Raw genomic sequence first — 16,298 nt, forward strand, 5'->3', positions numbered from 1 at the left:
CTCTTGGTGGGTTCTGGGAAAATCACTAAATACAACAAAGCTTTCACTTCAATTATGAAATAAAGAAGTTTGCATTAGATGCCTTAGGGACAGCATCCCAGCTCCGACATTCTCTGCTTCGGCAGAGGGAAGTTAGGCTACTAGCATTATTGAATGTATCCAGCCCCGAAAAGTTTCAGAATGCTAATTCTTAACAAAGCGTAAATTGATACAAAGATAATCTTACATGGAAATAATATTCCTTTTTATTTCCTTCTTTTTTTTTTCTTTGAGACAAGGTCTTGCTATATACTGTATTTCTGGCTGGCCTTAAACTATGTAGCCCAGGCTGGTCTCGAACTTGCAGTGATCCTCCTTCCTTATCCTCCCCAGTGCTGGAATTATAGGTATTCACCACCGCTTCTTTATTGTGAAATGGGATTTTTTTCTTTACAGTGACCCATTCTCCATAAGAACAAGCTTAATGACTGCTACATGATCATTTAAATATATTTTATTAAGTACTGACTTAAAAATGCAAGAGAAGAATATAACACCTCGGAGCAAATGCTTGGAGGTAAAACAAGTATCACTATAAATATTGCACTTATAATAAAATCTCCTTTTTATATCTTCACACAACTCAATTCTAACATATCCTTTTACAGAGATGTACAAATACACTGTCCAAACTGTCAACACTCGATCCCTTGAGTCTCCTACCCCACACTAAGTCGGCAGGTTTTCAGCCGTCGGCTCCTCTCAGGGTAGGCCCAGTGAGATGGAGGTCTCACACCTCCATGGTGTGAAGACCAGCCCTCCAGAACACTCCAGGCAAAGTCATGTGGGGTATTTTCTATTTCGGGAAGACACATCTTTCAAAGACAACGACAGAATGCAGTTTAAATGGACACAGTTCCCTGTTAACACTGCTTGTTTTTTAAGGCATTCAAAAGCTTCTGATTCTTGGTCTTGAACATCATGACAAAACTATTTGGCATGATCTTGCCTTGCCCATCTTCACCCGCTTGGCCCATAATGATGTAATTTAGACCTAATGAAAGAAAATACAAAATAAATCTTTTTCTTTGAGTGTGTTCTCAGAAACAATTTACACTAAACTCACCTCTAATAAATTTTCTTGTCTGTAAATAATCTAATCACACACTTATTCTATCTAGCATAAAATCACCAGGATTGGCAGCCTCGAGCAGAAGGCTAGATTCATCTACTAACCTATTCTGGTTCTGCTAACACAGGAGCTTGTGTGGAGTGGTCAGTCCTGCCCACACATTTAATGGTTCCACTCTGCAAATGGCTCACAAATCTTTTAATTCTAGCTCAGGAATCACATTCTCATCTCAAATTTGGCTCTGCACTTCCTCTGCTTTCCTCTAAACACCGTATTGGCAAGTGAAGTACAGTGATCTAAAATCTCTCTTCCCTGAACTGCTTTCTTAGCGTCTGTTCCCTATTGATTGGACTTTACACCCTCTGGGACTCATTCATCATTTCTAGCCTTTTTTTTTTTTTTGGCACTCGGCATTGAACTCGAGGCCTTTATGCTGATCTATGTCCCAGCCCTTTTAAATTTTTATTTACTTTTAGACAGGGTCTTCCCAAATCACTAAATTGACAAGTTGGGCTCAAACTTTCGATGTTCTTGCCTCAGCCTTGCAGAGTGCTAGCTAGGGTGACAGGCATGCATTCCCACACCAGGCTTCAACCACCTCTTTTTGTACAAGGTAGAAGCGCTACAATACAGCATAACTCTGCCCAGCACAAAGGCTCTCTTCTCTATCATGTATAGGGAATATCTTAGCCCTGATTTTAATTCCGTCCACCAGCCACAGCAGCCTGGAAAGACTCATGACTTCCTCAGAGCCTCTCTCCTTCCCCTCCCTGCCTCTGCACGCCCCCAGAAGAGAGCTTTCCTACTTACTCACCTCTTCTGAGGAGAGGGCACTGCCTGCAGACCACAGTAACCTTGGCACTCATGTTCTTGCCAGCCTGCTGAATTGCCAGGTTTCCCTCCTTATAGATGTTGATGATGGAGATTGTGGCCTGCAAGCTCTCACCCCGAGGGGTGGTGGTGATAACAGCTCCGACCAACACTGCAGAGGAAAACGCGAGGGTACGTGACAATGAAGTGAAGTTGAGCAAAACTGGAAAGAATTTTACCTTCCAGTTTTCAGAAATGAAACTGCACCCTTGAATTTGGTTCTGCGTATTTATCCCCAAAATTCAGGTTGAAGAAAAGGCTCAAGGAGCTGCACTGTTCCTCTGGTGGCTGTTGGTAACTTGGAGAGAAACCTAAATACTTGCCTCACTGCAGTCTGTTGCTGAAAGGACTCGGTTACAGTGTCCTTTCCAATGCATGGATCCAATCAAGAATGAGCTTAGGAGAGGCAACACCATGCTAGAAGTTCAATCACAAGGATATTTGTGTCTGTGTGGCTGAGCGTCCATCCCATGTCCTGCCCCCAGCAGCACACCAGCTGTCCTCTCTTCCTTAGCTTTTGTTCACCCAGGGGGAGGGTGCACATCTCTAATAATCAGAAATTATCTCTGTCCAGGTTTTCTTATAGTCTTTTTTTATATACCCTGTTTTTTTCATTTTAAAGTATACTTGAAATAAACCTCCAAACATTCGTGAGTTTAAAAAACTAACAAAATTCAGTTGATTTCCCTTGTGTAACTTTTTTTTCTTTCCCAATGACAAAGAAAACCATTTTCTGAGCCACACAGGGAAAAATGCCGTCTTTCCTGAAGGGCCCTGGAATGCTGGTGGCATTTTAGGAGGTGGAGGGACATAATTCCTAGTGGTGTAGGGGTTGTACAGAACGACTTTTTTTTTAAACAGCTGTCAAGAAAACAATCAGCATAATCCCTGTTACTGAGGCCACCAAAAAACTGCCCCTGGGAGTTTTACCAACTCTGGTTGGATGCCTCTGGCCACTGATGACAGCATCTGGCCGAGGAAATGAACCACAATTAATGGGAAAGACCAAGTTTTGGATTCATCTAAGATGATCCCTTCCAGACAAAGTGCACGCTCACAGCTTATTAGTGTGCCAAGATCCCAATGTCTCAATTCTTATTGTGTCTTACTCTGATTTGTGGTGATGAGTGTTCACCCAAAATGTCAGTCCCTGGCCAGGTGTCAGTCCACAGCCAGGTGAGATCAGGAGGCTCCCAGAGGCACAGGTGGACAATTTCCTGAACCACCTGCTACAGCAAGTTAACCTGGATGTGGCGGCCACGACACCTGGCACTATGTGTTTTCATTTTCATGCCAGTTATTTGAATTTCAGCATGTAAGCCCCAGTAAAATGGAGGGCGTCAGACGCTTCAGTGTCTTCATCTTTGCAGTTTCACAATGAGATCCCTACTAGGCTGCCAACAGTTCCCACTTTAAGGCACCCAAAGGCAAGGAAAACCTCTCTGGGGAGGCCCTTTGTTGTGGGCAAGTTGCTATAGCAACGATCCTTCTCTGAGAAGACTTCTACTTAAATGTTAATTTTAAACTACTCTAAAAAATAACCAACACAACCAAATTTAGTATCTTTTGCACTTAAGCAGTTTTCACAAAGTGCAATTTTTTAATTTCATAAAGAACAATCTCCCCAGGTTCCAATTTCTAAGTTTCCAAAAGTGGACATCAGACTTCCAGGTTTTAATTAAATACTCTGGAAAAACACCACAGAGGAAATATGTGACTTTCTTGATAGAGGCCAGTTTCTGAATGTAAACTTGGCTATGTTTCTAATGCACTTTAGTTCAATTACAGATATGTAAAAAAAACACCCAGAACATGAAAAATATGTGCGGAACAAAGGAAGCAGGATATTTTCAGGAACAGTTAACAGACTACAGAGTAGTAGTATCGCGAATCAACAATCAAATTATTAATGTTATGTAAAAAAGGGCAGATTTTCTGAATACTTATTTTTCTCACCTATGAAATCTGATACTTTGAATAGCACAATGTAAACTTGTGTCTGTTTTTGGGGGTAAATGTACAGGGTTCCTGACCCTTCACCATTAAATTTGTGGCAATTCCTATGAGACCAAGCAGGCGGTCTCGAGTTTCTGATTAAAGAGAAAGCCTGGTTTCATTTCTTACCAAAGTTGTTTGAACAATAATTGCTCTCCAGAGTCCCCGTCCGTCTACACTTTTGTTGACACAGGGCCACCGTCGGTTTTAAACCTTAATTCAAAGACAGAAGAGTCAGGAAAATGAGTTCAAGTATAATTGGTGCTTCCATCTGAATTTATCCATTTAAAATTACCATTTATTTCCCTAAGCCACAAATTAGTCCCTGTGATGAAATAATTATAACTACACAGAAGAAACTCTTCATGCTACCTACTCCTGCTCTAATTTCCTCACAGCAACACAATCCTCTACTGAATTTTAAACCTGAGATCAAAGATAATCCAAATTTAGCTGTTACCTGTTTTTTTCTATAAAACTAACACTGACCAAAAATAGATAGCTCACTTTGTGTGCTCTGTTTAGAAAACCCAGTACAATGATCTGAACTATAAAATACATGTTAATTCTTCACTCTTCAGAGGAATCCTGTGGTGCTCCTGAGGCTGCAAGGAGCTTGCCTGGTGCATTCTCACCTACGAAGTGCTATATCTGTAATCAGACACAAGCACTCACTAAATATTTACTTTGAGCCTGGCACTGGCTATAAGGATTTTAAGAACTGAGACACAGATAAACTCAGACACAAAAGGAAACAACACAAGGGCTCTCAAGGAGAAGCCATTTTGCCCTCTCGGTGACATATGGCAATGTCTATAAACATTCTGGCTGTCCTAAGTACAGGGGTGCTAATGACATCTAGTGAACAGATACTCGGGGTACGCTGAGCAGGATGACATATAAAAATCTGGCCCACAATATAAAGAGTGCTGAGGCTGAGAAACACTGGGTTAACATAATGAAAACATGTAATCCCATTGTCACCTTAGGAATGTTTGTAAAATACTTGCTAATTATTGGCTGTGTGTGGTCATAGCTAAGAGGACTAACACAAAACCACTGACTATCCACTTGGCTAAACGTCTGCAAATGCAACACTGCTCATCTAGTACTTCTGCGGAGTCCCCCATGAACTTACTGTTTGCTTGTTTCTAATATGGATCCTGACCGAGAGCATCACCCATGAAAGACAGCACCCTTCCCGTGGAGGATGGGGGCCAGCGGGCGACCCATGCTGCTGCTTCCACCCTCTGCGGTGGGTCTGTCCCCTGGCCTGGCAGTCAGCGCCATGGCACCTCGGGCACCTCGGCTCCCTGCCACCTGCCTTCACACCCTGGGCCCTGGTTCCTTAGGCTCCTCCCCGTGTGTCCCGTGATGTCTCAGTGGGGCTGCCCTCCTCACGGATGACGCCTCAGCCCTGTGGCTTCCTCCTTGACCAGCCTTTTCCCTCTGCTCCAGCTCAGACACCCACACCCAGGCTCATCCTCCTGTGACGGTCATTCTCTGCCAGTCTCTCAAATTCAGACATCCTGGTATCCACGGCGGCCTCCTTCCCCTTGAGCTTATTTATTTAATAACAGCACGACTGCTTTCTCCCTCTACCTTTGGAGGTTCAGTACACTGATCCTTCTCGTTTTCCCCAATCCATTAACCCTGGCTGGCCTTTATTTGCTTAGCGATTCCGTTTGGTTTCCACATTCCATTATTTCAACCATTTTCTTAGCAGTCAGTATCTTAGATGCCTATTCCCCTGTGACCTGCAGCCCCTTTTGAATCCTGCAGAACTAGCGATTTCTGTGCCTGCCTCTGACAGCTGAGCAAAGCAGTGCCTGACTCCCAGTTCCACAACTGTTTTTCAGATTTGTTCTCCTCACCCAGCCTCCAGTACTGCTGCTTCCCTTCCCATTCTCAGCGGGTGAACTTGTCTCTCTTCTACGGAGAACAGAAGCCACAAGATCCCTACTGAATCTCCAGGTCTTTAGTCTTCCTCTCACAGAGGGGTGGCGCCTGGGATCCGTCATCCCTTTGCAAGTCCTCTGGAGCCAGCTCCTCCTACCTTTGTCAAAACTTTCTTCTCAGTTTACTCCATCGACCTGCTGTTGTTTTCTCCTTTGCAGCCATTTCCCACCAAAGTTAACACAGTCAGCTGCCAAGGCCTCTTCCCTCCTTCCGGGCCATGTTTGCGGGGTGAGCTGCTGAACTGTCTGTCTCAATTTCCTTGCCTGCCATGCTCCTCAATTTACTCTGGTTTCTGCCTGCATGACACCACTTACAAAGCCTCCACTCACAAAATCAAATGGAAATATTTAGTCTTCCCTTGCTTGAATTCTCATCCGCATGTGAATTCACTCACCATGTCTTTCTTCTTGTTTACTTTGAGACATAGTCTGGCTAAGTTGCTCAGGCTGGGCTCCAAGTTATGATCTCCCTGTCTCAGCTTCCCAGAATGCTGGGATTAGAGGGATGTGCCTGCCACTCCCCTCTGAGAAGCATTCTCTTTCACGCCATGAGCTCCTGTTTTTCTTCCCTCCTTCCCAGCCACTCCTTTTTCGTCTCTTCCTCTGTAGAAAGCTGCTGCTTCTAAAGGTTCAATCCCTGCTCCTGGCTTTCTTTTGCAACCCCTCCCTAGACTTATTTTTTCCATTGCTGTGCTTCATTTTGGCAGATTTACACATGCATACAACATGCTCCAATCATCTTCCCCATCTCCCCTATAAACTGGCTATTCCCACTTTGCTTCACATTTTTAGGGTGCTTCAATGCGTATTTTTTGCTTGGTTCATTCCCTTCATTACCTGTCCTTACACCCCTTCCCTCTCTCTTGTCTGCTTTCTACTTTCTTGACATCTTCTTTAGATTCCACATATTAGGGAAACTGTGCGATATTTGAGTACAGTATTGGTCCTTCTGATTCTAGCTTATTTCACTCGACATGATAATCTCCAGATTGTTCAGTGGGCTAAATAATACTCCATCAGGCACATGCCACATTTTCTTTATCCATTCATCTGCTGATAGGCCTCTAGGCTGTCCGGTTTCTTGGTTGTTAGTAACTATGTTGCAACAAACATGGGTGTGCTCCAACTAAAATTTCAAGAACTATCCTGAATAAGGGGCTTAGGGTGAACATCTTTGCCTCATTCCTGAGGCTCTTAAATTCAAAGCTCTCCCTTACGTCTGTCTCTCTGGTCTGGAGACCCAGGTGTGTGATTCTGGACACCTCTATCCGAACATCTCACAGATACCCCAAACCCAACAAGGCCACAGCGTAATTTTTGGATCTCCCCTCAAGCCCAGCTCCCCGCTTCAGTGAACCATACGACCCCACCCCACACACACACATACTCTGCTGTGTAATCTGGGACCCAGAAAGCATTCTTGACACCAGCGTGGTCTCCCTAGTCTCATTAACTACCAAAGTCTGAGAGCACCACCCACTCATGTCTTGACTATGTCTGTATTTATGCCACAGTACAGTTGACTTGCACAATCAGAGAACACACTCATCAAGATATCTCTACAATCCATTCGCCTCATAGTGGCCAGCATGATTTTTGTAAGGTACCAATCTAATCACATATTTTGCTTAAACCTATCAACAATTTCCTTTACACTTATAACAACCAAAATACTCCAGGGCATATGGAGAGAGGTGGGAAGGCTTGAAGATGAAGCCTGTAAAGGATACAAAGACAGGCAGAGTGAGATATATACTACGGGTGCAGCTTAGGGTACCTAAGCCAGCTGGTGTGGCAGTCACTAGCTACTTGAGGCTTTTAAATTTAAATCACTATTACTGGCTATATTGTGTTTTACAACAGCCACTCATAGCAGTTTCTATAAATCAATAGATAGCGTAATGTAGGCAATGAATTGGCAGAACACCATGGCCTGCTGTCTCTGCACATGTGGTGATGGCGGCGGGGTAGGTAGGAGAGGAAGGCAAAGATGACCCTGGAGTGTGACCGCTGATGCTGAGGACACGCTTGGGAAACAGGTGGAGAAGCAGGTTTGAGCCAGAAAACAGTGATCAAATAAGATGAATCTGTTATGTTTTCATTTAAATATCTAGCAGACACCAAACAGCAGAAAATAGTTACAAATCCATGTTTACAATTTCAAAAGAAAGTTTAGGATGTCACCGAATGTGGCGGTACATGCCTATAATCCCAGCTCTCAGGAGGTTGAGGCAGGAAGATGGCCAAGAGTTCGAGACTAGAAGCCTGGGCTACATGGTGAATTCAAGGCCAGCCTGAATGACAGCGAGATTCTGTCTTGAAAAAGAAAAGAAAGAAAGAAAAAGCGCAAAAGTTTAGGATGGAGATATAAGTTAGGAAACAAACGACTCTTACCATGGGGTGACAAGCAATTCACAGGCAAGAATAAGTCAGTCTCCCAGGAAGAGCCCTCGGAGCAGGCCGTGACGTGAGGCAGTGCGCATCTAAGCCACAAGGGGGCCCACTTGTGGAGCGCAGAAAGACGCCGGCTTCAGGACCTACCTGCGTGTGGGTCCGCACAGCCCTCACCTGGGTGGGCGGTAAAGCTGGGCTCCTTTCAGCCTGTTTGATATGTCACCCTAGCTCTAGGCCCCCTTCTTCCTCCCTGGATTTGTATCTTTAATCTGAGTCTTGAAGTCTCAGTAAGTGGAGCAGAAAGAAAGCTGAGACTCATTACTCGTGATGTTGAATATTTTTATTTGGTTTACTGCAATTTGAAAAAGTGTTCTGTATGGCATTTTGCCATAAAAGTTTACCTCAAATACCACAATGATAGGCAATAAAAAAGAAAACCCTGAAAGGCTAGGAATGAGGTGGGTGAAAGGGGGGTCGGATGGTGGATACTATATTGCAATTAGATGGGAAGCATACATCTTAGTGTTCTATTAAAACACAGGTGGATGACTACAGTTTCTAACAATTTGTTATGTATTTTATAAAGAGCTAGGAAAAAGAAGCTCAAAACCTCCAAACACAAATGACAAATGTTTAAGATGGAAATGCTAATCACCCTGATTTGACCTATCAAATTATCACACTGTATTCCATAGATATGTACAATAATCATGGGTTGAATTTTTTTCAATAAAAAAAGAAAACCACAATTTAATAAGCATCAGTGAAGCAAAGTTAGGCTTACAATGATCATGTTTATACATGATAATTCTTCCTGATAATTCTTAAGTGTCCATAATTTTCTTAAATGAGATGTTAAAACTACTAGTTCATATGCTTTCATAGACTGTATCCTTTTTTGTTGTTTTGTTTTTTGGTACCGGAGATCAAACTCATGACCTCACCTCAGGTAGGTGCTTGTGCTGCTGAATTATATTCCTGGCCTCCCCTATCCTTTTCTTAATGGAGTCATTATTCTCATACCTAATTTTTTAGTTCCAAATTTTTTCTTCTTCTTACTAGATTTTTTTCTACTTCAAGATAATTCTTTTGTTTTCTGAGACAGAGTCTTGTTATATAGTTCAGGCTGGTCTTAAACTCAGGAGGTAGCCCAGGCTGGCCTCGAACTCCTAGAGAGCTTTCTGCCTCAGTTCTCAAGTACTGGGATATCGGTGTGCACACGTCCAGCAAGAATTCTTTTTACACTCCTAAATTTTACACAATCTTCCAAAGAGGAAAACTTACTTGTAGTTACTGGGTTTGTGGTAGTAACAGGTGCTGCTGTTGTCGTAGGCAATTTTTTTGGCCTAAATTTGTAGTGACCAATAAATCCATCTGCCGTTAAACTTAAGTCTGATAAAAACTGAATAAGAAGTTCATTTCTTTCAGACACAACTGGGCTACAAAACAAAAACATGTTTAAAAATATATACATGCATACATACATTTAAAGTGTAAGTACTATCTCTCTAAAAAATATACATTTTTCTGACTTTCCATTGCTTTCTGACAATAGATTGGTCATTTATTTAAACTTGAAAGTACAAATGCTTGAAAAAAATCTTATCTCCTAAATACTAATGCTAGGGGCTAACCTATAACTTCTTGGCTCAGCTCGGCACCCCTCTCATTCCATCTTTGCAACCCCACCATCCCCTTCACATAGAATAAGGCAACTGAGGTTCTGAGAATTCAAGGGATTTGCCCCGGGCCCTACTGTCACAATGCGCAGCTCAACGTTTGAACCCAGGACCCAGTGACTCCAGAGACAGTGGCAGACATTGGAAGCGATATAACCTCTCCTGTTCTTGCTGGTTTCCTATAAGCATCTTGGGTTCATCTAACTCAGGAATAGTGTGATTTCTTTCAAGCTTGCCAGAGGACCCAGCTGCCGCCTGTGGAGAACTCACTGGACAAAGTGCGCAGACAAATCCCTACTATGTGAGTGCCCAGCCGGAGAGATTACCTCAGGGGATAAGGAGAGCCATGGAGGGTTTAAAGTGACTTCCATTTTATTTTCAATGGACCTTCTAATGCATGCCTGGAACAGATGCATTTCTATGCATAACCTCCATTAGGAAAACAGAGAAGCGATTCCTGTTTCAATGACTACGAACAACACCATGAAGAAGTCTCATTTTAGGAGCTTGCTGGTTGATACTATGGGTTTAGTTAAGATGATAATTGAAGCCCAAAAGCTCCCTTAAATCCTAGGAGAATAACTGTTACACAAGATAATAGTTTTTTAAAAAAATTTTGCCATTGTTATTTGAAAAAAGGTAGAAAATGCTCTTTGGTTAATTCTATTTTAAACCATTATTCAGATGTAAACAAGTTATTGAATGACTAAACTTTCAGTACTGGGAATCAAACTCATGACCTCCTGCTTGCCAGGCAGGCACTTTGCCTCTGAGCTATCTGGGCCCTGACTAAACTTTTTTGAGACATTTTCTCAAGCCAATCTCTTTACAGGCATCAAGGACAAAAATAATGGAGCAACTTCTTTTGGATGGGGGTACTGGGTATTAAACCTGGCATGTTACACTCAGCTACATCTCCAAAAAAATTTTTTTGAGCCAATGCCCATTAAGTGTGGGCACACATTAGTGTGATCTTCCTGCTTCAGCTTCCCAGAGTAATTCACACCCCTGTAATTCACACCCGAATTACAGCGTGTGCCGCCAAGCTGGGCTTGGGGAAACTTTCGTTTACTGTTTTGCTCCTCTTGCGAGATATGTTTAGTAGATAGATTATGTACTTGAACCAACCAACTAGAAAAAGTGCAGGACTTTTTCTGTCTTGAGTAATAAACTTTTAAGCCAAAGCATTAGATAAACTTAAAAGTGAGTTTCATGACCTACATCAACAGAGGTCATTTAAATAATGCTTCTGAGACTTTAAATCTTTAACAGAAATATTATCATTTGCTTTTATTATTTTGAAATCAAATATATACTAAACATGATCCTTAAGTACAACTAAAACACAGTATTGTTGAAATGATAAAATTACAAAAAGTACTTATTATAAGCAACAAAGGAGATCCTCAGACCTAATCAGGTTAGTATGCTACATAAGGTGTTACAAATATAGTGACCATTGGTTTTTCTATGAACTACTCTTGGAGACATTATATCAGAAATCGAATTTTCTCAAGGAAGAATGCTTTAGTAACAGGTTTTTATTACGGTGCCCCTGAGCTCTGTATAAGTGTGCAGAATCACAGTGCTGTAATGTACTGAGGGCGAAGTGTTGCATCTGCAGATTAGCATTATGGATGCCTAGGAAGGAGGAAGGCAGGTGAAATCTCACACCAGTCCTACCCTCAACCCAGCCCCAACCCTAACCCTCCATACACGCTCACCTACTCCACTCTGCTTCGTACATCCCAGAAGCAGATCAAGACGCTGCCTCTGTGGCTCAGAGAAGCTACTGCAGCTGTCTCTGGCCTGTCTTTCCACAGTCTTCCTCTCTTTTGTCACCAGAGTCAACTGACATATCCTCATTTTACCATCCAAATGTCTTTTAATCCATATCCTCTTCATCGCTACCTCCTTAGTTTCTCGCAAACCCACTGCAACAGCCTTTAGACTCCCTGTTCATCTTGTCCAAGGTGGGGGTTCGAGGGTCACAGGGCACGTTAACCTCTGTCACCTCATGCACTTGGAGAGGCTCCATCACAGCAAGACATGGAAACCAACTCTCCCCTTCTGCTCATCAGGTGGCAGGACTGGGCCGAAGGACTCCATGCAGCGCATTCCACTGCTTTTCTTTGTATTTTAAACATGTATCTTTGTATTCAGGGTTCCTTGGGCACACAGCTGACATAGTGTAAATTCAGTGAGCATAAATGAATCCCATGTCTCGCAAACTGCATTTCAACCAGACACGAGTATGATGAGGTGATGTCCCATGTTCCCAATGTTCCTCCTGTTTATTTTTTCTTTTCTCTTTTTTTTGAGAAAAGGTCTTGCTATGTATTCTATGCTGGCCTTGAACTCACTCTGCAGCTTCAGCCTTGAGGCAGGCTCCCTGCCTCAGCGCCCCAGTGCTGGGATTACAGATACATCCCTGTGCGCTGGTCTCCCTATTCATATTTTTAATGGAGAATTCTCCTCACATAGATCTCCTTGTTATCTTCACTGTCCTACTTCTACCCAAGAAGTATTTTAACTATGGAAAAATATTCCTCGGGACAAAAGTGTTAGGTGGAGGGCTGACAGTACAGCTCCTCCGGCCCAGCTCCTCGGGCAGGACTGCTCTCAGTGGTGGCCTCCATCACCTGCCCACTGCACTCAGGGTAAGTGCTGGCCTGCACTGTGCACTTCTCCTCGCCTTATTTTTTCCCTCTTGGTTTATCCTGTTTCCAGCATCATGGATTAATAGGTTATACAGGCTTGCACATTTTTAAGCTCCACATAAATGAAAGGGTATGGTATGTATTTTTTGGCTACTGTTTATTTCACCCCATCTTGTAAGGGAGATTCACCTGTTTTCATTGCTAGGTAGGGTGTACTGTAGTGGGCTGCTCTCCATTAGAAACGATATTGCTGAGGACATTCTTGGATGTGCCCTGTGGTGCACAGGTGCAAAACTGTATTTAATCTGGAAACCAGAGGGCAGGGCATATGCTGTACGTGCGGTTACTACCCTTGGTCTCCAGGTTAGCAGGGAATGCCAAACCGATTTCCAAAGGTTGTACCAATTTATACTCTTTTCACAGGTATATTCACTGTGCCACTTTCTTTTTTTGGAAATGCCTTTTCTGTCTTTTGCCCATTTTTCCTAGCACATTGTCTTTTCTTTACTTATTTTTAGAATTCTTTCAGTATATTTCAGGACTTCTGTCAAACACTTACAAAAACGTGTTTCTCTTTGTGCCTTACCTTTTCCCTCTCTTTAAAATACTTTTGGATGAACAGAAATTCTCATTTAAATTTCCAATCCAGTTATTTTTTATTTTTGTGTGAATACAGATTCAAATATAACTGTAGTGTAGTCTAGCACTCCAGACTTTGACAATAAAACAACAGTGTAAAACCTTCCAGAAAATAAGTGTAACTGGAAAATTTGGTAAAAAATCATGTTAGAGTCATGAAAATCTGAATCACCATATATAGGTACTACTTACGCAGGTGGGCTATCACCACAATATTTTCCAATTCTCTGAGCATCATTGACTTCTCCACCATTAAACACAGCCACGAAATCATATCGACAATAGTTATCTCGTTCAACATCAAACTTCTCAAATTTTAATTCTATAAGCTTTAGAGAAAGCACAACACAGAAGTGTCAAAATAGCATTGCTGAACAACCTCCAATGGAATTTTTCTGAGATTTGTAGCATACCATAATTTTTTCTTCATTAAAAAAGTTTATTCTCTTTAAATGATGTTTTTCTTATTGCCATGTTTCTTGGTTATTCTTTTTGCTTTCATTTTTAATCATTATAAAAGAATTACATAATGGTTTAAGTTATTTTAGAAATGTAAGTCTTCCATTGTTAAATAAATGATTACATTTTTCTTCTTAAAAATAAAAATTAGTTTTGGGATTATGATAAAAATCTATACATAAGCGTATGTGTGAACATGTGTTCACATCACTGCCCTATGTGGTATGTTGATCTGAATAATTATCTATTTTAAAAATAAATATATGGCAGTATTCATACAAGCTCTATGAAAGATCAATTTTGAAAAGTATCTTTAAAAAAAGTCACAATGCTCACCTTAATATTTGTATTAAATATTATAGTTTGTAATAATAATGCTTTACAAAGTTAGATTTAAAAGTTCACAGAATAAGTTGTATTTATTCCTTTGCTGAGTTCAGTCCTACAATTCATATCTGAAAATGGTTCCCAGAAAGGGCAAAAATTCATAGAACCATGAACTATTAAATAGTAGAAAACTACAACTTCTCTCTTGATTGTTTTAGAATAATGAATAAAGTTTCTGTGTGGAATTTATACAACACCTTTTCTTAACCACTAAAGCATCTTAAAGGAGACCAGCTTTCACACTGGACACTTTCGCTGGCTTTGTTGGAGGGAAGAACACTCACGGTCTTTGATTCGGTTATTGGGAGGACTGTGACGGGCTGAGTTTGCTATGTGAGAAAATGGGACCTTGAAACGTACGTGTATCTGAGGATTTTTATCTGCCCACAATTATTCATTACCACTTACAACAGGGTAAATAATCTTATGTGCCATTTGCCTACCATTTGTTTTGAAAGTTGTCAATACATAATAGGACATTAAATTCATTTGATTTTGCAAGTCAAGTAATGCAAAAGGCAATTTTTACTGGGTCTTCTTATGAAGAAATACCTGTGCCCGGCAGGACCTTCCTTTCTCTATAGCCTTACTTCTTGCTTGAACACCACAGCCAGAGGCCTCTAAGAGGTGGGCCCCCCTCTCTGGGAACTTCACACAATCACGCCTTCTTCATGGTTTCAGGGAGCCTCACCTGGTTTTTGGGGGCTATGATGTGCCATATACAAGTGACTCCTACAGGATAATCCCGGTCTGGCCAGTTGGGGGTTTTAAAAGAGCCTGAAGGTCTTTCGAGGCGTCCTCCACAATACTGGTCCCCTGAAGTCATTAAATATCGGAAAATATTCGACAAGTTTATATCCAAACATACGTTACAGGAACACAACCACATAGAGGTTAGGAATGTGAAATATTGGGGGACAGAACAGTAAGTCAAGGCAACAGTTACATTTTCTCTTAAAGAAAATAACATAGATAATCTGCTACATGTGCAGGCGTGTGCGTGCACACCCACACCCACACACTGATCTTTATAATTTCTAGCATATCACATCAGCACAAGACAGGAAGAGAAGTACAGTCCAAGCCTCAGGTTCTGTTTTTCTTTTCTTTTCTGGGAGGGGAAAGCAAAGACAGAACATGTGCTCAGAAAGCTTGCAGCTCAACAAATCTTATAGATTCCAAAAATTCTCAAGGTACTTATGAAATGTCCTTGGACAAAATTTGAATTAGTATAGACAACATGAATTACCAGAAAACTTTACATGATACATGCATCTTTAGTAACTGTTAGGTATAATTTGTTTGATAAAAGTAATGCTTATAAACTTTCAGCAATACAGAAAATATAAAGGACAAAGTAGAAAATCATCCCAAAACTAAAACTAACAGCAACTTAGTTGAAAAATATTATTTCAGATATTGAATATATGTACTAGTATGTAATGCACTGTACTAACGCACTGAAAAATAATTTTAGAAAGTTAGATTACTACAATGCCTTAAATTTAGTTTCACTTGAGCTTAATAAAAAATGAGTTGCAACTAAAGGAATTAATATACCTTACTGAAACATTTCTTTGACACAGACAATCATTCTTAAAACAAATATCTAAATTTAAGAAAATGTATTCTTTTTTTTTTGTCTTTTTCCTTTTTATTGGTACTGGGGATCGAACTCACGACTGCCTGCTTGCAAGGCAGGCGCTTATGCCGCTGAGCTAAATCCCCAGCCCCCAAGAAAATGTATTCTTAATCAAGTTTGGAACAATTTCTGGAACTCTTAACAGAAAAATTCAAGCATATACAAAGTGAATAGAGTAATATGATTCCCCATGTACTTATCACCAAGTTTCAACAAATATCATTATTCTACTATTCTATCTATTGCTATCAACCAGCTGCTCATTTTTTTTATTTTATAGATTTGGGGGAAATGAACTCATATATTTTGAAACACACAAACCTTAGCTATACATGTTTGAAAAATGTATAAGCCAACCTGTGTAAGCCATATACCTATGTTACTACAGAATCCATCTCCCACAAAATGTGTGTACCCTTTCTCCAGTTGATGTTTCCTCATTCTACTTTTCCAAAAATATTCACTTTGATTTCATGCTAGAACTCCATATAAGTGGAACTGCAC

At 41.1% G+C, this 16,298-nt stretch overlaps 1 protein-coding gene across 1 annotated transcript in view; it reads right to left on the reverse strand.

The window, feature by feature from the left end:
• Nucleotides 1-477: 477 nt before the first annotated feature.
• Pcolce2 (procollagen C-endopeptidase enhancer 2) overlaps nt 478-16,298 on the reverse strand; it is a 69,978-nt gene continuing 54,157 nt past the window's right edge. The window contains exons 4-9 of the mRNA XM_063249125.1: nt 14,844-14,968; nt 13,499-13,635; nt 9,613-9,767; nt 4,106-4,189; nt 1,926-2,093; nt 478-1,033 (exon numbers count right to left, since the gene is read on the reverse strand). Coding sequence (XP_063105195.1) covers nt 903-1,033; nt 1,926-2,093; nt 4,106-4,189; nt 9,613-9,767; nt 13,499-13,635; nt 14,844-14,968 — 800 coding nt within the window. The 3' untranslated portion in view covers nt 478-902. The remainder of the gene's footprint in view (nt 1,034-1,925; nt 2,094-4,105; nt 4,190-9,612; nt 9,768-13,498; nt 13,636-14,843; nt 14,969-16,298) is intronic.

This window comes from Cavia porcellus, unplaced genomic scaffold, assembly GCF_034190915.1.
Source record: "Cavia porcellus strain 051 isolate PalLab524CR breed Dunkin Hartley unplaced genomic scaffold, mCavPor4.1 scaffold_5, whole genome shotgun sequence".
Classification (NCBI taxonomy): Eukaryota; Metazoa; Chordata; class Mammalia; order Rodentia; family Caviidae; genus Cavia; species Cavia porcellus.